General features: G+C 42.9%; 1 protein-coding gene across 1 annotated transcript in view; it reads left to right on the top strand.

Annotated features, from left to right (window-relative positions):
- Positions 1 to 532: 532 nt before the first annotated feature.
- DMGDH (dimethylglycine dehydrogenase) overlaps positions 533 to 25,303 on the top strand; it is an 80,587-nt gene continuing 55,816 nt past the window's right edge. Inside the window, exons 1-4 of the mRNA XM_044276113.1 lie at positions 533 to 769; positions 3,749 to 3,926; positions 4,651 to 4,749; positions 7,143 to 7,307. Coding sequence (XP_044132048.1) covers positions 636 to 769; positions 3,749 to 3,926; positions 4,651 to 4,749; positions 7,143 to 7,307 — 576 coding nt within the window. The 5' untranslated portion in view covers positions 533 to 635. The remainder of the gene's footprint in view (positions 770 to 3,748; positions 3,927 to 4,650; positions 4,750 to 7,142; positions 7,308 to 25,303) is intronic.

Raw genomic sequence — 25,303 nt, 5'->3', positions numbered from 1 at the left:
TCCTCCCGATATTTCATACTCCACATGTTGGCAGACACTACAGAACAGACACAGATCAGTTATCTGCAGTGCAAACACAATTTGTTCTTTCGGAAAAGTTAACCAGTTCTTGCCAAAATATAACTGTAAAATGCAAACTAGTAGCAGGGCGAGAAGATTCTTCTAACCGCCATTGTGCAATAGTACACATATAAAAAGTCAACAAAAATTGTAAAAGTTTTCTGTACGTAAGTTCAGCTTTTAGATACATGTACCAAGCAATGCCTAACGCCTAAAGGGTTAAACCTGCTTTGGGTCATCCCTATAAACCTAGTTACCATGAACCTCCGGTTGAGACAACATATTTTCTCGGTTGGTGCTGAAGAGTCCAGTAGTCAGACGTAAAATAAACACCAGAGTCCTGTGCAATGTTTAACAGATCGTGACCATGGTTCGGGTTGTTTTCCTGCAGGACTGATGAGGGTTGTGCTGATTTGTGAAGCAGGAGGGCGGATCCTGGCAATTCGTCATCTCTCTCACTATTTGTTTTCCTTTTCTTTTTTTATCTTTTTTTTTTCTTTTCGGGTTGCATATGGAGACAGGGAATAAGAAGGGGTGTCAGTGTTCCTCCACCTGCTATCAGCACTCCCAGCAAGATGAGGCTCCAGCATGCCAGGCTCCTGCTGCAGAAGAGGGATCACTTACTACCAGGCAGGGGCAGGGTGCACGCTGTGGTCACTTGTGTGCGAGAACCCGGGAGGACAGTCAGCACAGGTCCTAGGAAAGAGAGGTGGGTGACACACATGTATGTTCAACACAACTGCAGAGGTAGCAGGGCTGAATGTCACCTTTTTACTCTTTTGGGCTGCCCTAGGAGAGCTCTCCAGAGGATTAAAGGGTTGTATGACATAAAAAAAACCCAAAAAAAACAGCGCCCCTCTTGTTTATAGGTTGTATCCAGTATTACAGCTCAGTCTTAAGCAATTTTTTCTGTTCTAATTAGCCCTTCCATCCTATCTAAGATAATGCAGAATGTTTTCTTCACATGACACATCCTAGTTGTGCCAGATGACAAACCTTAATTCTGCATTTTGAGGTGTGCAAGAAAGTGACCCAAATGACCGGTGCTTATATTAAACGATATATATATATTATACTGTCCAGTTAACGTTTGTTTGTGATACAGTCAGGCCTCTTTCACACGACCATTTTTTTTCCTCCCGTTTACAGGCCGTTTTTTGCGTTCCATATACGGTCCGTATACAGAACCATTAATTTCAATTCACACTCTGTGTGAATTCCGTTTCCGTATTTCTGTTTTTCCGTTCCGTTGAAAGATAGAACATGTCCTATTATTGCCCGCAAATCACGTTCCGTGGCTCTATTCAAGTCAATGGGTCCGCAAAAAAAACGGAACACATGCGGTAATGCATGTCTTCTGTATCCGTTCCGTTTTTGCAGAACCATCCATTGAAAATGTTATGCCCAGCCCAATTTATTCTGTGTAATTACTGTATACTGTATATGCCATACGGAAAAACGGAACCCAAAAACAGAATGGAAACGGAAACACAACGGAAACAAAAAAACGGACCAACGGATCCGTAAAAAACGGACCGCAAAATACTGAAAAAGCCATACGGTCGTGTGAAAGAGGCCTTAGGCTCCATTCACATGTCCGCAAATGGGTCCGCATTCGTTCTGCAATTTTGCGAAACAGGTGCGGACCCATTCATTTTCTATGGGGCTGGAATGGATGCGGACAGCACACAGTGTGCTGTCAGCATCCGCATTTGCGGAGCGCGGCCCCGATCTTCAGGTCCGCAGCTCCGCAAAAGATAAAACATGTCCTATTCTTGTCCGCAGCTGCGGACAAGAATAGGCATTTCTATAGGGGTGCCGGGCGGGTGTGTTGCGGATCCGCAACACACCACGGACGTGTGAATGAAGCCTTAATCTAAGGGTCCATTCACACGTCTGTTATAACACTCCGTTTCCGTTCCGATTTAAATCAGAATGTTTTTTCGGATCTATTAACTTCAATTGCAAAAATGCAGACACCAGTCATAGTGCTGTCCGAATCACGGAATCCGTTCCGCTTTCCTATTTTCGAGTATGCAGATCCTGAAAAAAAATTAAGCTTGTCCTACTTTCTGTCCGTTTTTCGGGTCCGTTGTCCATTCAAGTCAATGGATCCGCATAAATGCGGATGACATGCACAAAACCATCCAAATGTCATTCGATTTTGCAGATCCGTTGACAGGAAAATGGATGGAAAAAAAAACCAGAATTTATTTTTGCCACTTTTTTTGTGGTGGCTTTTCCGGGTTTTTTTTTTTTTGCACAGTGGGAGTCACTTATTATGACCTCTTATGCCATAAACCTGTGTAAAATGTCCTCAGTTTGTGACTTTTTGAGCACCATTGTGCCTAAGTGAAGCTGCAATTGGTGTTTCTAGTGGTGAGGGCAGGGAGGGGGCATGGTAAAAGTGGCGCCAACGGCCCAGCAATTCAGTTTCCTGGCATACATGACAATTGAAATCTACTCCAGCTAGGGTCTCCAACGGCCATGGGGATTTCAAAGATCAATGTAAAATGATAAATGACCCCCAGTGTGTCTTACTTCATTATGTTTTTCTCCTTTGGAGAATGTGCTATCGAACGACCTGAAAATCACCAAAAACTCCCTCATACTGCATTTTTTTAAAGTTGCAACTTGCAAGAAGGTAAAAAATGCCAAGAGCTTAACGGAGCTTGTGTGTCCTGCATTTCATGATTCCCATAGACCTCCAACATCTGAAATAGACATTTTTACAGAAAACAATGCACCAAAAAATTGCAGGTGCAAAAAAAGGCACTAAAAACACAAAAGTGCAAAAAATTCCAGCAAAAACCTGTGTGAAAGCAGCCAAACTTATTTGGCATGCTGCTTCTATATGGTTCCGTCACACAGTTTCAGTCCTGGCAACCCCTCAAGAAACATCTCACATGATCAGCAGTTTTTGAGGTGTTTTTGCCTATATAGTGAGTTTTAGCATCTGTCATTTTTTCATAGGACTTTTTTTTTTCCATCCTGCATAACGGAAACCAGATGGATCCGTTATGGAGCCCATAGACTTCTATTATGACGGATCAAAACGGAATGCCTCTTAAAGACTTCCGTTTTGAATTCCATCTTATGGATTCCGTTATAACCATGTTATAACGGAAAACAATAACGGAATGCATAACAGTAATGTGTACCCAGCCTTAGGGGTCGTGGTCAATAGCTACCACGGCATCTAAGTGGTTTACAGGGAGGGGTTTCCTCTGTCTCCCATTGGTACCGTCCGAATGAGATTGCAGGGCGTTGATGTCTTCGCATGGAAGCCTGGGGCCTAACGAAGGCCCTACGCCTGCCTGAAGTATATCCGTATTAGGCTGCACCTCTCTGGCACAGAATGCTGGGGCCTATCAATGTAGCACTAACAGTATAATATACTGTACTTCATAAGCAGAACAGTGCATTATAGAAGCAATCAAAAGATCACCTGTCCACTTGTGGGACTAATGGTTAAAAAAATTGACTGCAACTTTTTCCTCTTTTACTCCATGCATGTCAGGGGTGGGATGTAAACCTCAATGCAGGCCAACTTCTTATCATTTGGTGGATTTAACCGGGGCGTTTTACACCTTCACTGATTATGACTGCTATATATTCTCCCAGCAAAATGTCCATACAATAGATTCTCACTGTACTTGTAAATTTCCCTTTTTTCTGTGTATGATAGCAATGTGGAAAGCGCGGCTTCCATTCTGGGAAAGAGATGGAAGGACACTGCAGAGACAGTTATCATTGGCGGCGGATGCGTGGGGGTCAGCCTGGCATATCATCTTGCCAAGGCTGGCATGAAAGATGTGGTGTTACTGGAGAAGTCAGAGCTTACAGCCGGATCTACATGGCATGCAGTAAGTACTGTCTTTTTATCCTTTTCCCTAAAATGAAATAGTACCTTTAGTGTTAAAGGGGTTTTCTGGGAGTTCAATATTGATGGCCTGTTAGGTCATCAATATCTGATCTGTGGGGGTCTGACTCCCGGCAACCCCACCGATTAGCTATTTGAAGAGGCTGGTGAGCGCCATGGCTGCTTTCTAGGCCAGTGACATCACATTCATTGGGGATATGAGCTATTTGCAGCTCAGTCCCATTCAATGAATGGGCCTGGGCTGCAATATCAATACAATGTATAGCGCTAGGCTTGGTATTCTTTGAGGTGGGCACATTACTCACCGATGGCCTCTTGGTGGGGCTGCTGGGAGTCAGACCTCCACCATTCAGATATTAATGACCTATTCTGAAGATAGGCCATCAGTATTGCACTCCTTGAATAGCCATTTAAAGGGGTTGTCCATGAAAACATGGCAGCACACTAATCTAGGGATTGTGTCTGGTATTGCAGCTCAGCTCCTATTAAGTGAATGGGGTTGCATTGCAATGTGTGAACAGGTGTGGCGCTGTTTCTGGAATGACAAACCGCCGCCATGGATTTTAAAAAACAGCAAATAATTTGCAGACTCTGGTATTAGGATGGGTTTTATATGTTAGTTAGCAGTATTAAAATAACTAGTGCCAAGCTAATGCCAGGTGGAATGTTTGACAGGTTCTCTTTGTGTTCCATCTATTCATCTTCAGGCTGGCCTAACAGCTTATTTTCATCCTGGGATAAACCTGAAGAAGATCCATTATTACAGTATCAAGCTTTACGAAGTCCTAGAAGAAGAGACTGGACAGGTATGCTGAACATTGGCATTACAATCACATTATATCATATCAGAAATCATTTCAGGTGTTTATGGTCCTATTAGGCTGATGTTCCTCTGGAGTCCTATCTAAAAATCCCAGTGAAATGTGCATTTCACCTATAGGACCTCCTTTACCTGTAGGCCACTGTTAGGGATGCAGCTTCTTTGTAGGACATAAACACGTGATGATTTACTTCAGGTTTGTTCCCTAAAAGCTATACAGTCAAAGATCTAAAAGATATCTACTAACCTCTCCCAGATTTTACATGTGACTGTATACTATTCAGTGTATATAATATATATATATATATATATATATATATCTACCAATCAGTAGGTATCCTTCGCCCAGGGCCGCCTATAGGTACAGGCCTAGTGTGCCTACAGGCATATCCAGAGCAGACAGTTGCCCATGACAGGAGAGCAGTGAAGGAAGTCATATAAACCACATCTGCACCTTATGGGTTCTTTAGATTTTGTGGAAATAAGGCAGGCGGAGGAACGTAAATTCTTTTGCAGCACACAGAACCTTACTGGTTAAAATATACATTTTCATACTCCAGGGGAGGGTGGAGTACCATAGAAAACATTGCATCAGAACATAAGTCTCTAAAAAGGCATAGTGGGGGGACATTTAGTAACTGATATACCCCACAGAAGTGGCGTATTAAAGTCGCAGATTTAGTTGCATGCCATTTTGCAGCAAAATATGCAACTTTTCCCCGCTCACGCCACTTTTCAGAAGTGGCGAAAAATGGGTGCATGGCGTGGGCAGGGAAGCGGGCAGGGCGGCAGGCCTGGCTCATTTTAGATGCTGGTCTTTGGTGTGGAAAATGGCTTAAATCTACACCAGAAGGGAGCTGGTGTAGATTTACATCTGTTGAATGGCCTGCTGGAGGAAGCGCCAAACAAATTGCCTCTATAAAACTTTGGCGCTTCCTCCAGCAGCGCAGAGGGAGTTAAGATCAGTGTGGAAAACGCCAGTTAATAAATATCCCCCAGTATGCTTATTTGCAGCCACTCAGGGCATATACAGTCGTTTCCATATTTACAGTCGACTATAGTAGTTTATGTCCTAAGGGTGACCTCCCTGACACATGGACAAGGACTTTAACTGCTCCACCTCAGCGGCAGTAACCCTACTTCTGAGAGGACCCAGCTTCTTACCTGGCACTTTGGTCATCTTCCTAGGCCTTGTCTGTGGCCTCACCACATCAGCAGCTGCCCCTAAAGGCCAGTGACTGTGCTACCTAACATGAGCAGCAGACTGTTACACCTCTATAGCCTCTCTCAGCAAGCCTGGCACTGCAGCTGCAGCAGGAACCCCTTTGCTCTCTCCCCCAGCTGGACGATTAAAGCCCATCCTGTGTCATATGCTATGCGCTCATCCTAATAATGGCACTGTCGGGCACTTATATACAGGGCCCTACCATTTACTTTTGAGCAGATGATGCGCTAGCCATGTCACCGCACACAATGGGATGTTCTTTTCCCTCCTTCAGTGTTTTGGATGGGAGAATTTGCTGACCGGAACCAAATATAAGGTTACTCCACTCACTACCTTACACAGCAATAGAAAAAGTGCAAACTGGGAGACATGGAAAAGATTTAGCCTTACATACTCTAATTGGGGTCTTGTTGAAATATGTTTTTCCCTAATTTGAATGGACAGACATGTGAAGGAAAAACCCATAAGCCACCCAGCATTCTGGTCTGGTAGGTCATCTGTATGAGAAACAGCTAGATCTATAACCAGCATCTAAACACATCCAAGTAGGTAGATTATATATATATATATATATATATATATATATACTGTATATAGTGACACAGTGAGAGGTTTGGTCTGGGAAAACAGGTATTTTCCTCCCAGCATGCTGGGCTGATATACAGCCAGGTGAGGTCATATACCGGACTGGGTGGTCCGGGTTTTGGCAGCACCTGGCTGTCCTTAAATAGGCAGCTGGGCTCAGAAGCCATCTCTGTGTGCTGGGATCTGAGGCCTGTGCTGGCTGGAGAGCTGAAACCCATATGTCAGGGGAACAGGCCGCCTAAAGCCTGTATTTGGACTTCCTGAGGCAGAACTGCCACCAAGGTGACTTTTTGTTATATTAACTTGCCATTGGGTGTGAAGTAACACCAATACTGCAAAAGTGACGTTTTGTTTTTGGCACCATGTGTGAATAAACACTGAAGTTTGATTTACGAACTTGTATTTTGCGTCTGTACTGCGCCCGCTTATCCTAACTACCAGAGGGAATCCCCACAATATATATATATACTGTATATCTTCCTGTGGATTTCCTCTCATTGCCTGAGATAAAGCATGTTACTGATTATGATTTCAGCAGTGAGGACATAATTACTATTCTGTATTTAAAGGCTGTTGGCTTCCATCAACCAGGAAGTATCAGAATTGCTTCAACTCCAACTCGTGTGGATGAACTCCGGTACCAGATGACAAGGGGCCGATGGCATCCGAATCCTCAGTATTTGATTGGACCAGAAAAAGTGAAGGAACTGTTTCCTCTGCTAAACATAGATAAGGTAATAAAGAGTAACTTTGCGTCAAATGTAGACGACAAGGAGATTTGATTGTAGCATTGGGTGGGTAGCATCACTCTCATCATGTGAAACCAGCTTACTCCCTGGATATAGCAGTATACAGCTGCCCTGCTGTATGTTGTCTCTGGCATTACGAGTACTACCCTCTTACTCTACATTCTGGATTCTGGACTTCAGCTGTGGCAGCACAGGGTGAGTGGTGATATTACAGTTCAGTGCTTGACTATAGGGGAGCAGCTGTGGCCCAGGAAAGAGCACCCGCTGTGCAGTGTCCCACTGCAAGTGTTAATGTCACTGTATTCTGTGCGTCCCACAGGCTGTATAAGAAGAGAGCAGTAGTTTCCTAGCTACTGTTGCTAGGCAAGGCTTTCACCACCCTTTGCTCTCTAAGAGGAAGTAATTCAGTGTAGTATACACTGTGGATATTTGTGCAGCAACAGGGAATACTGGATTAATAAGCAGCAACGTGACATCATATATGCAAGCCCTTGAGGGAAAGAACTGCTGTGTTCTACAGAAAGTTGAATGACCAGATAAGGGAAAGAGTGCAGAGTATTTGTCAGAAAATTACATTGTGGCCACAGACTTCTCTGCATACTGGAGAGAGCAATAAGCTGCAGGCTCCCATCATACCAGGGCCTTCTGTTTAGCTACTCCTCATTGCATGCACAAACACCTTCATTTCTGTCACCTTATTTAAGGACCCTGCCTTGCACCTGAAAACGTATATAACATAAGGTAAGAGCTCACCAACATAAGGTAGGAGCATCAAAACCAGGATGTGTCGTGAAAGGGAAGAAAGGGTGAAACCTTCCTATCACTGCAGAGCCCAGGGAGCGACCTAGCGATGTACTACTCTCATTCTCTCCAGCCCACCTGTGGCTCACTGAAGCTGCAGTATGGAGAGTGCTAAATGTCATACAGCTGGCTATATGAATCCAGAGAGTTTTAACCTCTAAGATATAATGTGCCAAAGACCTTTGAGGTACTTTACATAAATAAATGAGAACCCCTCATATGTCCACTGAAGGTACAACTGTGTCAGTCTAAGGAACGGCGCAGCCAGCCCTTCTTCACTACCACTATATTCTCCATATTCATCTGTACATACTGGCAGATGACATTTCCTAGAGACACCCCTATCAATTCTACATTGCTTCCTGGTTAGCCTCTATACAAGCACCACGCTTTTTTCACACTAGTCTATTGTGTTTTAGGGTAATTTGAGGGTATGATGTGGAGGTATGATGATGGGTATGATGGACCCATTCATTCCTATGCTTGCAGAAGTTTGCGGATTGGCCACATGGATGTGGACAGAACACGGATGCGGCTGTTCCGCAAATTAAAGAACATGTCCTATTCTTGTCCGTATTGCAGACAAGAATAGGCATATCTATAATATAGACCAGTGTTTCCCAACCAGTGTGCCTCCAGCTGTTGCAAAACTACAACTCCCAGCATGCCCGGACATGTCTTTGGCTGTGCGGGCATGCTGGGAGTTGTAGTTTTGCAACAGCTGGAGGCACACTGGTTGGGAAACACTGATATAGACCATGGAAAGTGCAGGATGCACACGGCCAGGATCTGTATTTTGTAAATCCGTGATTTTGGATCCATTGTCCAGAAAAAAATTAAGAAGAGGTTGGCATCCCTGGCCATTACCCTGTATTTAAATACCCTGGCCCAGGCAAAGTTGTTTGTTGATTCCCCCTTGGAAATCAGCACCCTGGGTACATGCCCCAGTTGCTATTCTTATGTCACGAATACAGGGAAGGGAAGGGACACAGAACTAGGCCTCAAGGCTAGGGAGAGGGAAAAGGTCACCCCCTAGGAAGCCCCTAAACCTGGCCCTGACTCTTGTCAGTATGTATAGACCCTGAAGGTGGGAAAATACATACACTATAACCTAGACCCTAGGAGCCCTGAAATGCCCTAGGTAGTGGCAGGGAATGAGACTACTGGTTCCTTCCCAGATAACCGAACCAGCGTCTCCCTGAGGACTAGTAACAACAAGCACAGGGGAACAACCAAATACAAAGAGCAGTACAACTTATCTTATAGAAAATGGATGAGCAGGAACACAGGTAAGGTCCACACACCAACTTTTCCAAATCCAAGTAGAGAATATCAACCGCATGGTATGATGTGTGGGACCAAACTAAGCAGGGAATGCAGTAATGACCACGGGCTGCACCTGACAAGAGGTGTGGTCATTACCAAACCACAACACTGAGAATCAAGAGACAACAGACTGTCAGTTAACCTCACGTGCAGTCAGTCTCTCCAATCTTCGAACCTCTGTCACAGAAAGTACCGTGACAACTTAGTTACTGAAATTCAAGAAGTAAATGCAATACAAAAGCAACACAAAGATTCTGATACCTCAAATCTTTATTGGGCCAAAAAATTCTGATCTTACATAGAAGGTCTGTTTAGTCTTGTACATGTGTCCATAAAGGCCTGTATCATCGGTATGATGTCCATAGAGATCTACAACTTCAATCTGAGGCACCAATAAATTATTTCCAGTTATTCAAACAGTACCCATTTATACCACAGCACTGTACACAGATTCTCATCATCCCCAATGGGGTGCAGAATTTCTGTGGTCTCCATTCATTGTATGTATGGGCGGGAGTTGTATATTGATTTTTAGGGTTCTCTGTTATATATTCATTCAGCATGGGGTTTGTTGGTCTGTATCTGTTTTGTGGTTTGGTTAATTTTTGTGTTAGATGGCTGATGAACACTGCTGTACTTCTGATTCAAGGGCAATAGGTCAGTGCATTTGGAAGCGTGTTCTATTTAAAGGGATGGGGCATGTATCCATGAAAATTTTGGTAAATTTTAGTTCAGTTGTCCAGAAAAAAATAGAAGGAGATTGTCAACCCTGGATACAATACACATGCTGTATAGGGGCCCAATACTCAGATCTAACCCAAACTACTATCATAAGGTCGACAGTCATTCTTACTCCTACTATCTTTATAGTGTATGTTAAGTGATGAGTTAGTACCCTCATATTCAAACACTTCTAAAATTAACTGGTGCCTTCTACTGTACTTCTGCAAGTATGTATGTAGGTGTTTTTTGGTCCTCCAGCCTTGGATTCCTTAGGGCTCTACAGAATCTCTCTACCTCCATCTTTTATTTCTTCTCACATATTTTTCCCCATTCTCATTGAGTGCATCCCTATGTGTCCATGCCTCCCTTCTATCCACTCCAGATTCAGCAGTTATGTCACAGTATGAGATTATTTTATACACACTTCCACCTTTGACTCCACAGTATCTTATTCTTGATATTGCTCAGAAGTCACCTAAAACCATATCCATACAGTATTACTTTAGTGTGATAATGCTGTCATTATGGCCTTGATGTGATAATATGATGTTTTTTTTGTCATTTTGGCTTATATTCAAGTGATATATTATTCAATAAAAAAAAGCTTTAAAAGGTTTAATTAAAAAAAAAGAAAATCAGACATCATATAGTACATAACAATAGTACACAACAATCTCTTTTTGTTTTAAATAGACATTTTTATTGGTATATAGAAAAAAAAATCAACACTAACAGCAAAATGCATACATATATAATCACACAAAGCTACTGCATGATATACAAGCTTTTAAATTGCAGTAGCATGTATCCAACAAAGGAAATACACATTGTATAAAGTAATGATGAACCTGCTGCATTATGGTAAGAAGTCCAGAGAGCCCAACATTTAGCAAATCTATGGAGTGAGTGTTGCCTATATGCAATCGTCCTCTCCATATTGTAGGTAAATTGTACATTATTAATCAATTCAGAGACTGCAACTGTAGAAGCTGTTTTTTATACTTTAGAAATCAAAAGTCCAGCTGCTAGTATAATTTGACCCAAAATGATGTGCATATGTGATAGGCCTAAGAAAAAGCTAAGGAGGCAGATGAGGATAGCCTACAACCTGTCACCAGTGATATCAATGCAAAGGTCGCCGTCCAGAAAGCATAGATATTAGGACACTCCAACCATGTATGAAAATAGGTTCCCGGAGAACCACATCCCCTACAATATAATGTTGAAAATGATGGGGAAATACGGCCAATGTGTGCTGGAGACTGATCAATGTCTGGAACATATGCTGGTAAGCACACCAAAGGCAGTTTACACCTCAAGAGGTTTTTGAAATGACAAAGACAGTGAGGCTAGACAGAGGTATATCCTTGCCTTTACGAGGAATCTCAGGAGGAAACCGTAACAAAATCAAGGGTTCATTCAAAACAATGCGCTCAATTTCCCCCCAGCGTTTCTCTGTATGTATGTCCCACCATGATCTAATCTGCTCAAGAGCCACAGCAGTATGAGAGTACTTTCACTCTTGCGTTAAGGTTTTCCAGTATTGAGTTCCGTCACAGGGACTCAATACCGGGAAAAACCGCTTCAGTTTTATCCTAATGCATTCTGAATGGAAAGGAATCCGTTCAGTAGGCATCAGGATGTCTTCAGTTCAGTCACTCTTACGGTATTTGGTGGGAGAAAAATCCGAAACACTTGCCGGAATGCCGGATCCGGCATTAATTTCTATTGAAATGTATTAATGCCGGATCCAATACCAAGTGTTCTGGAAATGCGGATCTGGTTTGCCCATCTGCGCATGCGCAGACCTTTAAAAATGTGAAAAAAATAAATACCAGATCCGTTTATCCGGATGACACTGGAGAGAGGGATCCGGTGTTTCAATGCATTTGTCAGCCGGATTTGCATACGGATTTCCGGATCCGGCAGGCAGTTCCAGCAAAGGAACTGCCTGCCGGAATCCAACGACGCAAGTATGAAAGTACCCTAATACTTCTTCATATCCAGGGCCCATTCTTTACCTATCCCTTCCAGGACCAACACATAGCGGTAAATCGTATCCTGGGCTTTCGACCGGCCCAAATGAAATCTGTGAGAAGTTTCCTGAGGCTACTGAAAAAGGAGTTAGGAAGAGAGATAAGAACTGTCCTAAATGTATATAAAATAAAAGGAAGAATCATCATTTTGACAATTGCTACCCTACTCGCCAATGTGATCATGGGCTTGGAAAATTGTTGAATAAGTTGCCAGGTTTTGGACAACAGGGGAACATAGTTATGGGTAAACAGAGGGGAGCTCTAGCTTGTTAAAGAAATCCCCATAGGTGATCTTATTAGATTGCCGGGTATAGGGAAAACGTGCAGCCAGCATTTGTCTAGACATAATAACATAGCTAAACCAGACATCCAAAAGGTCAGTCTGTCTGGTTTTGGTGGTAAACAATTTTGGCTTTTCCCCTCCAAAATATACTGTTCTTTAACCTTTAAGGTAACTGTGGAAAATTACTAGCTTCTCATTATTAGCTAGAAAATCCCATAAGTCTCTCAGTATTCATTAACCCTTTCCACAGTTCTGTGCAAATGAACAGCATATACAGACGTGGACAAAATTGTTGGTACCCTTTGGTCAATGAAAGAAAAAGTCACAATGGTCACAGAAATAACTTTAATCTGACAAAAGTAATAATAAATTAAAATTCTATAAATGTTAACCAATGAAAGTCAGACATTGTTTTTCAACCATGCTTCAACAGAATTATGTAAAAAAATAAACTCATGAAACAGGCATGGACAAAAATGATGGTACCCCTAGAAAACACAGAACATAATGTGACCAAAGGGACATGTTAATTCAAGGTGTGTCCACTAATTAGCATCACAGGTGTCTACAACCTTGTAATCAGCCATTGGGCCTATATATATGGCTCCAGGTAATCACTGTGTTGTTTGGTGATATGGTGTGTACCACACTCGACATGGACCAGAGGAAGCAAAGGAAAGAGCTGTCTCAAGAGATCAGAAAGAAAATTATAGACAAGCATGTTAAAGGTAAAGGCTATAAGACCATCTCCAAGCAACTAGATGTTCCTGTGAGTACAGTTGCACATATTATTCATAAGTTTAAGATCCATGGGACTGTAGCCAACCTCCCTGGACGTGGCCGCAGGAGGAAAATTGATGACAAATCTAAGAGACGGATAATCCGAATGGTAACAAAAGAGCCTAGAAAGACTTCTAAAGAGATTCAAGGTGAACTTCATGCTCAAGGAACATCAGTGTCAGATCGCACCATCCGTCGTTGTTTGAGCCAAAGTGGACTACATGGGAGACGACCAAGGAGGACACCATTGTTGAAAACGAATCATAAAAAAGCAAGACTGGAATATGCCAAACTACATGTTGACAAGCCACAAAGCTTCTGGGAGAATGTCCTGTGGACAGATGAGACAAAAATCGAAGTTTTTGCCAAGGCACATCAGCTGTATGTTCACAGACGAAAAAATGAAGCATATCAAGAAAAGAACACTGTCCCTACTGTGAAACATGGAGGAGGCTCTGTTATGTTCTGGGGCTGCTTTGCTGCGTCTGGCACAGGGTGTCTTGAATCTGTGCAGGGTACAATGAAATCTCAAGACTATCAAGGAATTCTAGAGAGAAATGTACTAGCCAGTGTCAGAAAGCTTGGTCTCAGTCGCAGGTCATGGGTCTTGCAACAGGACAATGACCCAAAACACACCGCTAAAAACACCCAAGAATGGCTAAGAGGAAAAAATTGGACTATTCTAAAGTGGCCTTCTATGAGCCCTGACCTCAATCCTATTGAGCATCTTTGGAAGGAGCTGAAACATGCAGTCTGGAAAAGGCACCCTTCAAACCGGACACAACTGGAGCAGTTTGCTCATGAGGAGTGGGCCAAAATACCTGCTGAGAGGTGCAGATGTCTCATTGACAGTTACAGGAAGCGTTTGATTGCAGTGATTGCCTCAAAAGGTTGCGCAACAAAATATTAAGTTAGGGGTACCATCATTTTTGTCCATGCCTGTTTCATGAGTTTATTTTTTTACATAATTCTGTTGAAGCATGGTTGAAAAACAATGTCTGACTTTCATTGGTTAACATTTATAGAATTTTAATTTATTATTACTTTTGTCAGATTAAAGTTATTTCTGTGACCATTGTGACTTTTTCTTTCATTGACCAAAGGGTACCAACAATTTTGTCCACGTCTGTATATCACAACAAACATATAAAGTGCAGTTACACGGTATTAAACAGTATAAGGGCTCATGCACACGAATGTGTGTCTACTGTGCCCGTATTGTGTCCCGTATACAGCGGCTCCTCAATATACAGGCACCGACCGTGTGAACTCCGTATCACAGATCCAGATCTACCGATTTGAATAGGTCCGCAATCCGCAAGATACGGAGCGCTGTGGAGCAAAGGCACAGATCGGATGCTCACGAAAGCACTATCAAGCGCTTCTGTGGGATTTTGGTCTATGCCTCCATATCACAATAGAATAGAACATGTCCTATTTTTTGCGGTGCGGACTATCTCTTGCGGATCGCGGATCCATTCAAGTTTGCACTCCACAGCACTGGCATGAGGCATACACATTCGTGTGCATGAGCCCTAAGTCAGTGCAAGTTAACCCTTTAAAACGAAATAAAGTAAGGAGTTGTTGACTTTGCGTAGGGGAAACAGGAGCAAATGTCCACAAATGTCTAGACTTCAAAGTATCCCTGCTCTGGGGCACTATATAAATGTTAGAGATAACAAGAGATTTCCCAGTGTGAAAGTGAGTTTCCCGGACAAACAATACATGACACTGAAGCGATCATGCTTCACACAGTAGCATGTTCCATTTAAATTGGCTATTAAACACTCTGGTATTAAGTGATGCAATTTTGAGCACCAAAGTGGAAACCTTTCATGGAGGTGCAGGAAACCAACCAGCTGGAGTATAACTTCCAACCGATTGGGTTGTGTGAAGAGAGAGACTGCAGGCACAGGGAGAAGAACTATAAGGGCTGTTTCACACGAGCAGATGCCGTGCGTGACATCCGCTCCGTGAATGACAGCCAAGACCCGATGCAGACAGCAGAGGCACGGAGCTGTAACATGACTGATAATGCTCCGTGCCTCTCTGTGACCTCTTTACTACGAAATCACAGTGAGATAAAGTTGTCACCGTGATTTCGTAGTAAAGAGATCACAGAGAGGCACGGAGCATTATCAGTCATGTTACAGCTCCGTGCCTCTGCAGTCTGCATCAGGTCTTGGCTGTCATTCACGGAGCGGATGTCACGCCGTGCGCTCCTGTAAGTCCAGAGCGGAGAATCACACTCACACACGGAGCGTGATTCCCGCAATGGACTCGCTTGTGTGAAACACCCCTAAGGCCTCTTGCACACGAACGTGTACGCCCCGTGGCCATGCTGCAGCACGCAAATTGCGGTCCACAATGCACGAACACCCACTGGGGGGCAGTGGTGGATCCAGAGCCTGGTCTCGGGAGGGGCACTTCCAGATTATTTTCTGTCCGCCGCCACAAGACTACACAGTGTAGAGGTATACTGTACATTGTGTGGCACAGTGTAGAGATATACTGTATATTGTGTGGCACAGTGTAGCGGTATACTGTATATTGTGGGGCACAGTGTAGAGGTATACTGTATATTGTGTTGCACAGTGTAGCGGTATACTGTATATTGTGTGGCACAGTGTAGAGGTATACTGTATATTGTGTTGCACAGTGTAGCGGTATACTGTATATTGTGTGGCACAGTGTAGAGGTTTACTGTATATTGCGTTGCACAGTGTAGAGGTATACTGTATATTGTGTGGCACAGTGTAGCGGTATACTGTATATTGTGTGGCACAGTGTAGAGGTTTACTGTATATTGCGTGGCACAGTGTAGAGGTATACTGTATATTGTGTGGCACAGTGTAGCGGTATACTGTATATTGTGTGGCACAGTGTAGAGGTTTACTGTATATTGTGTGGCACAGTGTAGAGGTATACTGTATATTGTGTGGCACAGTGTAGAGGTATACTGTATATTGTGTGGCACAGTGTAGAGGTATACTGTATATTGTGTTGCACAGTGTAGCGGTATACTGTATATTGTGTGGCACAGTGTAGAGGTATACTGTATATTGTGGGGCACAGTGTAGAGGTATACTGTATATTGTGTGGCACAGTGTAGAGGTATACTGTATATTGTGTGGCACAGTGTAGAGGTATACTGTATATTGTGTTGCACAGTGTAGCGGTATACTGTATATTGTGTGGCACAGTGTAGAGGTATACTGTATATTGTGGGGCACAGTGTAGAGGTATACTGTATATTGTGGGGCACAGTGTAGAGGTATACTGTATATTGTGTGGCACAGTGTAGAGGTATACTGTATATTGTGTTGCACAGTGTAGCGGTATACTGTATATTGTGTGGCACAGTGTAGAGGTATACTGTATATTGTGGGGCACAGTGTAGAGGTATACTGTATATTGTGTTGCACAGTGTAGCGGTATACTGTATATTGTGTGGCACAGTGTAGAGGTATACTGTATATTGTGTTGCACAGTGTAGCGGTATACTGTATATTGTGTGGCACAGTGTAGAGGTATACTGTATATTGTGGGGCACAGGGTAGAGGTATACTGTATATTGTGTTGCACAGTGTAGCGGTATACTGTATATTGTGTGGCACAGTGTAGGGGTATACTGTATATTGTGGGGCACAGGGTAGAGGTATACTGTATATGGTGTTGCACAGTGTAGCGGTATACTGTATATTGTGGGGCACAGTGTAGAGGTATACTGTATATTGTGGGGCACAGTGTAGAGGTATACTGTATATTGTGGGACACAGTGTAGTGGTATGCTGTATATTGTGGGGCACAGTGTAGAGGTATACTGTATATGGTGTGGCACAGTGTAGGCTATATGTGTATAACAAACATATTTAACATGAAAACTTACAATTACTTGGCTTGGCCATTGGGGATCTCGTACGCCACTTCCACACTTTGGCTGGGGAACTCGGTGGAGTTGATGTGTTTTATCCTAATGAGAAAGATTTTATAATAAGGATTTGGAGAAGGGGCAGAGGGATAGCAGAGCAGGGAGAGGCTGGTGCTGCTACTAGGGGGCTCATACCATGGGGGAGTAATAAAGTCCACCATAATGCCCCCCCAGTAGAAATAATTCTCCTTATAATGTAACAGTGCAAAAAATACCCCCTTGTAATGCCCCCAGTTGAGCTAATGTCCCAATAGTGCCCCATAATGTGCCAGTATAAAATACCCCCTATATAGTGCCCCCAGTAAATGCCCCCATAGTGCTCCTCTCCCCCTTCCTCCTAGTGCCCCCCATAATGTACCAGTATAAAATGCCCCATATATAGTGCCCCAGTAGATTCCCTCAGTGTCCCCCATAACTTGCAAGTATAAAATACCCCTTCTTAGTGCCCCTGTAGATGACCCCATAGTACTCCTCTCCCCCCTTCCCCATAGTACTTACCATAATGTGTCCCAGTATAAAATGCTACTGTACAGAGCCGCCAATATAAAATACCCCTTCTTTGTGGCCTCAGTAGATGCCCCTATCACTTGCCAGTAACAAAACCCCCTTAATGTGCCAGTAACAAGAGGCCCCCCTAATGTGCCAGTAACAAGAGGCCCCCCTAATGTGCCAGTAGCAAGAGGCCCCCCTAATGTGCCAGTAGCAAGAGGCCCCCCCTAATGTGCCAGTAACAAGAGCCCCCCTAATGTGCCAGTAACAAGAGCCCCCCTAAGGTGCCAGTAAGAAGAGGGCCCCCCTACTGTGCCAGTAACAAAGGCCCCCCCTAATGTGCCAGTAACAAGGCCCCCCCCCCAATGTGCCAGTAAAACTATTGTACATATAAAAAAAAAAAAACACACTTATACTTAGCTCCATGTCAGCGATGCGATGCAGGCCTCTTCCGGCCTGTGTCCCGCGCTGTACGGCTCAGGCGGAGCAATGACGGCCACGGAGCGCACATGTTTGTGTGCAATAGGTCTAAACAGAAAAAAAAACAGACCAGAAAAACAAGAACAGGTCCTCACAAGAATCATATTAAACAGTGACATGTAGTAAAATCCTGGTATAAGTGCACCAAACTACAGTTATAAAGGATACACACTCACGTCTACTGCAATCTGGAAACAAAGTGTGGGACAGTAATAAGCCACCAAATACAAAACAATCTCTTTCTAACAAAGCTAGAACCAGCCCTGCACCTCTCATGGATCCACTTTTATTGCTCCAATTGTTCTGCTAGTTTCTTTTAAGGTTGGCAGTTCAGGGGGCATTTCCTTTCTCAAGGGGTGTGTTCTTTCTGCTGAAGCTCTCTCCCTATAATTGTCACAGCTTCTAACAGTAAATATGACTGGTGGCAATTGAAGGATGGAACCAAGCATGTTCGACCACTTTTGCAACATTATTGAGGATGGAGAAATAAGGAAAAGAACAGCAGATGGAGCTATACAGATAGATTTAATTGAATAACTCTCAGCCTATATTACATTTTTTATGACATGCAATTACAAAGGTATTTAGGTCCATGTGCTGTATTTCTGCGACAACCCTTTAAGACTTGTAAAGCATTCTCTTAAAGGGGTTGTACGCGTTAGGCAATACCAACTTGTTAGAAGGGTACCTTGGCAATAACCTGGTGACAAAGCATCCACCCAAGCCTGGAGCCCAAGAAATCAGCTGTTTTCTGTAGTGAAACTTGGCAGTAAATGCTTAGTTTTTCCTGTAGCAACACCACAGGAGAAATTAAGCATTATATGGTGCCCAATCCAGTCAGTGGGTCATCTGTATAATGCAGGATCGGGTCCTCCAAAGTGAGAGGAAGAATGAGAGAGAGATAATCTCTCTAAGGGTGCATTCACACAACCGTATGTGTATTGAGGTCTGCAAAATGGGGATCGGCAAACAATACAGATGACGTCCATGTGATGTCCGTGCGGATCCATTAAAACCATGCCTATTCCTGTTTGTAAAACGGACAAGAATAGGACAAGTTCTATCATTTTTGCGGGGCTGCAGAATAGAAATACAGATGCATTTTGTGCGGGCCCATTGAAATGAATGGGTCCGCATCCAATCCGCAAAAGCTGCAGATCGGATGTGGACCAAAAATACAGTTGTTTGAATGGGGCCCAACTACTATCCACCCAGACCCAGAGGTGAGGATCCTGAAAAGACCCGTTTACGTATTTAATCTGCAATATTAAATGAAATAAAGGTGTAGCTCCTATTGACATTGCGAGTAATATCTTGTATAAGAAGGAAATATGGACTCCATAGAAGTGGCCCTATTCTGATACAATTAGATGATCAGTGGAGACTTGGGCTGCGAGTAAAGTAGATAACAAACGCTTCCAGATTCCAACCCCATATCTGTTATTGCTCTCTGATATTGACCAACATGTTGGCATTGAATAAGAAAGGAGATGATGTTGTCCACAGGACAAAGGAAAGATGTCTGTGTATCATCTTTATTATGTAGTGTCTTTCTAGAGGTCTAATGCACACAATGGCAGTCACACAAAATACCATTCTGTGCAAACTTCATATTAAGTGGGCTTTCCAGGCTCCAGATATTGATGACTTATCCTCAGGATAGGTCATTAATATTTGACTGGTTAGGGTCCGACTCCTGGCACCACCAACGATTAGCTGTTCCCTTCAGCCTCTGAAACTGGCAATTTGAATGAAACAGGAAGCTCAGCTCCATTCAAAGTATAATGGCTGTACTGAGTTACTGCAGCTCCGTTACCATTCACTTCAATGGTAGCAGAGCTTTAAACTGACAGTTTCAGGGGCTGCAAGGAACAGCTGATTGGTGGAGGTGCGGCATGTCGGACCCTCACCGATCGGATATTAATGACCTATACTGAGGATAAGTCATCAATATCAAGAGAAAAACTGGAAAACTGCTTTAAACTATACCAAAGTCTACAATTCATTTTCAACAAAAACCTAACTCAGAGGATCTATGACCAGCAGCCACACAGGAGATCAAAGACAAAAAAACAATGCAACAGCACTCTGCAAGACAAATAATATACAATAATGCCATAATTATAAGAAATGTTTTGGTGCTAATACTATGTTCATTTTACAAATTTGAGATTCTTGGCAAATACATTTTGTACAAAATTATTTGTGCCTGTCCGCCGGCGTCAAGGCAATCTCTATAGGACAGGAACCTAACACTAAATACTACCTGTTGAATACCATACTGGCTGTTGCAAAATACAGGGAATGCAGGTTCCACATGCATGCGGGGTCCACTCTGCCATTTGCCACTTTTGGTGCCAAAAATGGCCTCCATTAAATCCAAGGAATGCAGATCCAACATGCATGCTGAGCCCACTCTAAACCTTACCTCTCCTGGAACCAGAGGGCTTCTAATAAACGCAGGGAGAGCAGGTTACAGCAAAACCAATGGAGTCAGCCACATCTCCAATGCAAACTGCAAAGAAAAAGGGGGTCAGTCAGCACATCCCCATGCGCAGGTGCACATAGTTTTGGCTGTGGCGACATGCACCTGCGCATTGGGATGTGCTGACTGACCCTCTTTTTCTTTTCAGTTCACATAGGAGATCAAGTATTAAACCAATACATAAAGGCACTGTGCCCAATAGAAAAAGTACTTTACAAGTTGAGAGAACACAGAGCCATGTCAGGACTCCTGATATGTGAGAAGAACAGCCTTAGTCTAAATGTTTGCATAGCTCCGCGTCCTTCATCTCCACAGAAGACTGGGCAGCACTGTTCATGTATTTTCAGCTGGATGCAAAAACAAGAACGGTCACACCTGGATGCAGTCTCAGGACCTCAGTAAGGTTAATGCTCCATGTCTCTGCTGTCTGGAACGGGGCTTGGCTCTCTTTCATGCAGCGGATTACCCGCATGGGATCTGCTCCTGTGAAAGAGCCCTAATGCTGGCTTCACACAAAGGCTTTAGTAGCATTTTTCTGCAAGTTTCCTATTATATATATTTTTTTTTTTGCACAATTGTACATTTTTTTATGTTAGCTGAAGTTCTATGGGAAATATGAAATGTAGGACACACAAGCTTTTTTTGCTATTGGCATTTTTGTTAAAGAGCAGCTGTCATCATGATAAACCCAATTAAACCAGGCATACCTGCTTGTAGGGTTGATCAGGCTGATTGAAATGATACCTTTGTTACATCTGCAGGTAGAACCGTTCCCGAGATAGCTGCAATTTAACAAATATGCAAATTAACAGGTTCAAGTACCAAGGGGCTGGCCAGAGCCCTTGGACCACTGCTTTTGTAACACCCCCTGATCTAGGCACTCCCCCCCCCCCCTTAATTGACAGGGCTAGACAATCAGGCAAGGGGAGGGGGAGTGCTCAGAGCAGAGAGTTGTTACAAAAGTAGTGCTCCAAGAGCTCTGACCATCCCCTTAGTGTTCGAATCGACTCATTTGCATATTACAAAAAATGTAGCTATCTCTGGAAAAAGTCTACCTACAGATATAACAAAGGTATTGTTTTAATCAGCATGATCGACCCTAACAGGTCTCTGGCATTTCTTTAAAGCATAGCATGTCAGAGCTCTGGTGTTTTTTTTCTAGCAGTTCGACATCACTTCTACAGAGAATAAAATGCAAGAGAAAAAACTCATAAAAACCTCAATGACAGATCAAACAAATCGTGAATAAAAACTGAATGCAATGATGTGGAGATGGCAAATGTCAATATTTTATTTGTAATAGAACGTAGATGACAGATCAAACGTTTAATCCGAGTAAATGTATCATTTTAAAGGAAAAATACGTTGATTCAAATTTTCACGGTGTCAACAAATCCTTAAAAAGTTGGGACAAGTAGCAATAAGAGGCTGGAAAAAGTAAATTTGAGCATAACGAAGAGCTGGAAGACCAATTAACACTAATTAGGTCAATTGGCAACATGATTGGGTATAAAAAGAGCTTCTCAGAGTGGCAGTGTCTCTCAGAAGCCAAGATGGGTACAGGATCACCAATTCCCACAATGTAGCGCAGAAAGATAGTGGAGCAATATCAGAAAGGTGTTACCCAGCGAAAAATTGCAAAGACTTTGCATCTATCATCAGTTCGACATCACTTCCACAGAGAATAAAATGCAAGAGAAAAAACTCATAAAAACCTCAATGAGCAAAAGAATAACAGAGCACATTTGTGTGTGTAGGGGCCCTAAAATAGTATACCACAATGCACTGGTTGGTGTGCGAACCTACCTGTCATTTTATTTTATGGGACTACATTTCTAAAGCTACAGATACAAATATATTCCCTGTTCTGGGACATGTTGTACAATGCAACCATTTTATTAAAGGGGGTGTGAGCCCAAAAAGCCATCAGGAATTAATAATAGTGCTGCGTGTAATGTGTACTGTTGGCTGCATCTAATCAGTGTGTTCTCTGGATCAGTTTTGGGAACAACTATGTGCCAAAAATGTGAATGGAGCAGCTGCTTCTGTCTCAGAGCAGGAATTCCCAGCACCATGTGAGGCACCAATGAGCAGATGAGTGGCCATCGCCTCCTCTACCTGCAGCCTTGTGTGTGCAGCTGGTAGAAGTACTAACAAAGCCAATATCAACAATTATTTCATTTCTTGAAAGGGAATATTTTTATTGACAGACTTGATACAGACTACTGAAACTCTGCTGCCCAGGGGATGAAGAGGCATTTTTCATTTACAGTAGCCTTATGGCTAAGTATTAGATTGCACTTGCTTATTATTCAAGCAGAACTATTATCCCACACATGCAAAACTGTTTTTGCTCTTTTACTAACTGGAGACTTTTCTTCCCTTTCTGTGGTTGAGCAGTAGCTCACATGAGACAGTCAAGCATCTGCACTTCCTAGGATGCATTTAGTTCTGATTAACCTCTTCATAGAAAATACTCCCTCAAATATACCCCCAGAGTTTCATATGGTGTAGAGATAAGCAAATTTCTTGAAATTCATTTTGGGTGCAATTCAGCAAAAAAATAATTAATTTGATTTGGGTACAAATCAGTAATCAGTTGTAACCAAATCAAAAGTACTAGTAAAGGCAGAGAGAGAAAAACATGGATTGAACAGTTGGAGGCTACCACCCGGAGAAAATGTAGTTAGGAAAAAGCACAGATCGAACAGTTTGAGGCTACCACCAGATTCTTCCTTGGTGGTAGCCTCGATCTGTTCAATCAGTGCTTTTTCATAAAGGAAAGCTAATTTGCATACCTTTGAGTTTCTGGGAAGGATATTCTAATTAGCTTTTCTTCTTCAAGGAAAAGAACGCTAACCCTATCTGATGCAAGTTCAGGTAACTCATGCTAATCTGTATAGATTTTTCCCCAGAAATGAAGAGCAGAGTTGACTGGACTACAATAGTCCTCACGCATACCAGGTGGCCTCCCTAATGGAAAAGCACCCCCAAGACCCCAACAAAAGCCACTTGTTTTCTTTCCCTTTTGAAAGAAAAAAAGACTTGCATGTCTTATTCAGAGAAGCATAATGGGAGTCATTTATTAAGACTGGCGTTTTAGAAGACGTGATTAATAAGCCCCTGCGCTGGCCTTTACATAGCTTTGACTACTTTCACATCTGTCCTTTCCCTTTCCGCTATTGAGATCTGTCATAGGATCTTAATAGCGGGGGAAAACGCTTCTGTTTTGTCCCCATTCACTGTCAATGGGGACAAAACTGAACTGAACGGAACAAAGTGCACCAGAATGCATTCCGTTCCGTTTGGTTGCGTCCCCATCACGGACAGAATAACACTGCAAGCACCGTTTTTCCGTCCGCGATGTGGTGCGGAGCAAGACGGATCTGTCCTGACACACAATGTAAGTCAATGGGGACGGATCTGTTTTCTCAGACACAATAGAAAACTGATCGGGCCCTCATTGACTTTCAATGGTGTTCATGACGGATCCGTCATGGCTATATAACCAAATCCGTTTATAACGGATGCAGACGGGGAAAAGTCACAGGCTGTGGTGCAATCTGCGCCAGAAAGACACCTAATATAGGCGTATTTCTGATCATAAAAGTCCTCCAATATGGGGATATTCAATATTCTTGTCCTTTTGGAAGAAAAACTGGCTTGCATGCCTATTTTCCAGCGGAGTATTACGTGCAAGTCTCTGTCTGTCTGTCTGATTTGCCCAAAATGAATTATAAGAAATTGGAGTTTCTGGTGCATGGACTTCCTGAAGATGTGCCAGATTTATTAAGTGGCCTGTGCCTCTTAAAGGAATGCATCATTAGATAATTACCTATTGTTTAAATCATGTTTTTATATTAAAGGGGTTGTCCCATCTTGGACATTGGGGACATATTGCTAGAATATCTTTATATGGAGCCCACAAAGTGACGAAGGGCGCACCACGCATTCGCAGCCATCCTCATTCATTTCTATGGGAGTGTCTAAAATAGCCAAGCAGCGCTCTCGGCTATTTTCAGAAGTCCCATTAAAATGAATAGGAAGTGCATCACACAAGCGCGGCCACAGCTCCATTCACTTCTATGGGGCTTATAAAAATAGCCGAACCAGCACTTGGCTGTTTTCTGCACTCCCATAGAAATTAATGGAGGGCGGCCGCACATGCGTGGTTCGCCCTCCGTCACTTTTCAGTCTCCTTTCTAAGGATAGCAGTGGGACCCCCACAGATCAGGCATTGGGGGCAAATCCTAGCCAACCCCTTTAAATATCTTTTAGTTTCAATAGTTTTTTATTTTATCAGCACCATGAAACGAAAGATAAAGGAGCAACTAAGCGTGGTATATTTTAAAGAATTTATATATACATAAACACAGGATCCACCATTCACAATAGGTGATATCACAGCTTATCTACTCCCTCCCGACCTCTGCATAGGTCACAAAGCATGCTTAGAAAATTCTCCAACAGAAGTCAAAGAGGTCCCCTCCTGTCCATTGTGTCAATGGCCCATGCTGGCTACTGTAAAGGGTAATTCAAAATGTTGTGAATAACAGATCAGGCAAAATGGCCTCCCTCATAAACATGTTCAGGAAATTGAAAAAAAAAAAAATCTGCAATCAAAAAATAAAAACACTATCTGGTTTT

The sequence above is a fragment of the Bufo gargarizans genome, chromosome 1, assembly GCF_014858855.1.
Source record: "Bufo gargarizans isolate SCDJY-AF-19 chromosome 1, ASM1485885v1, whole genome shotgun sequence".
Lineage (NCBI taxonomy): Eukaryota > Metazoa > Chordata > Amphibia > Anura > Bufonidae > Bufo > Bufo gargarizans.
Note: the sequence above shows the minus strand (reverse complement) of the source record. Positions and strands in the feature narration are given on the sequence as shown.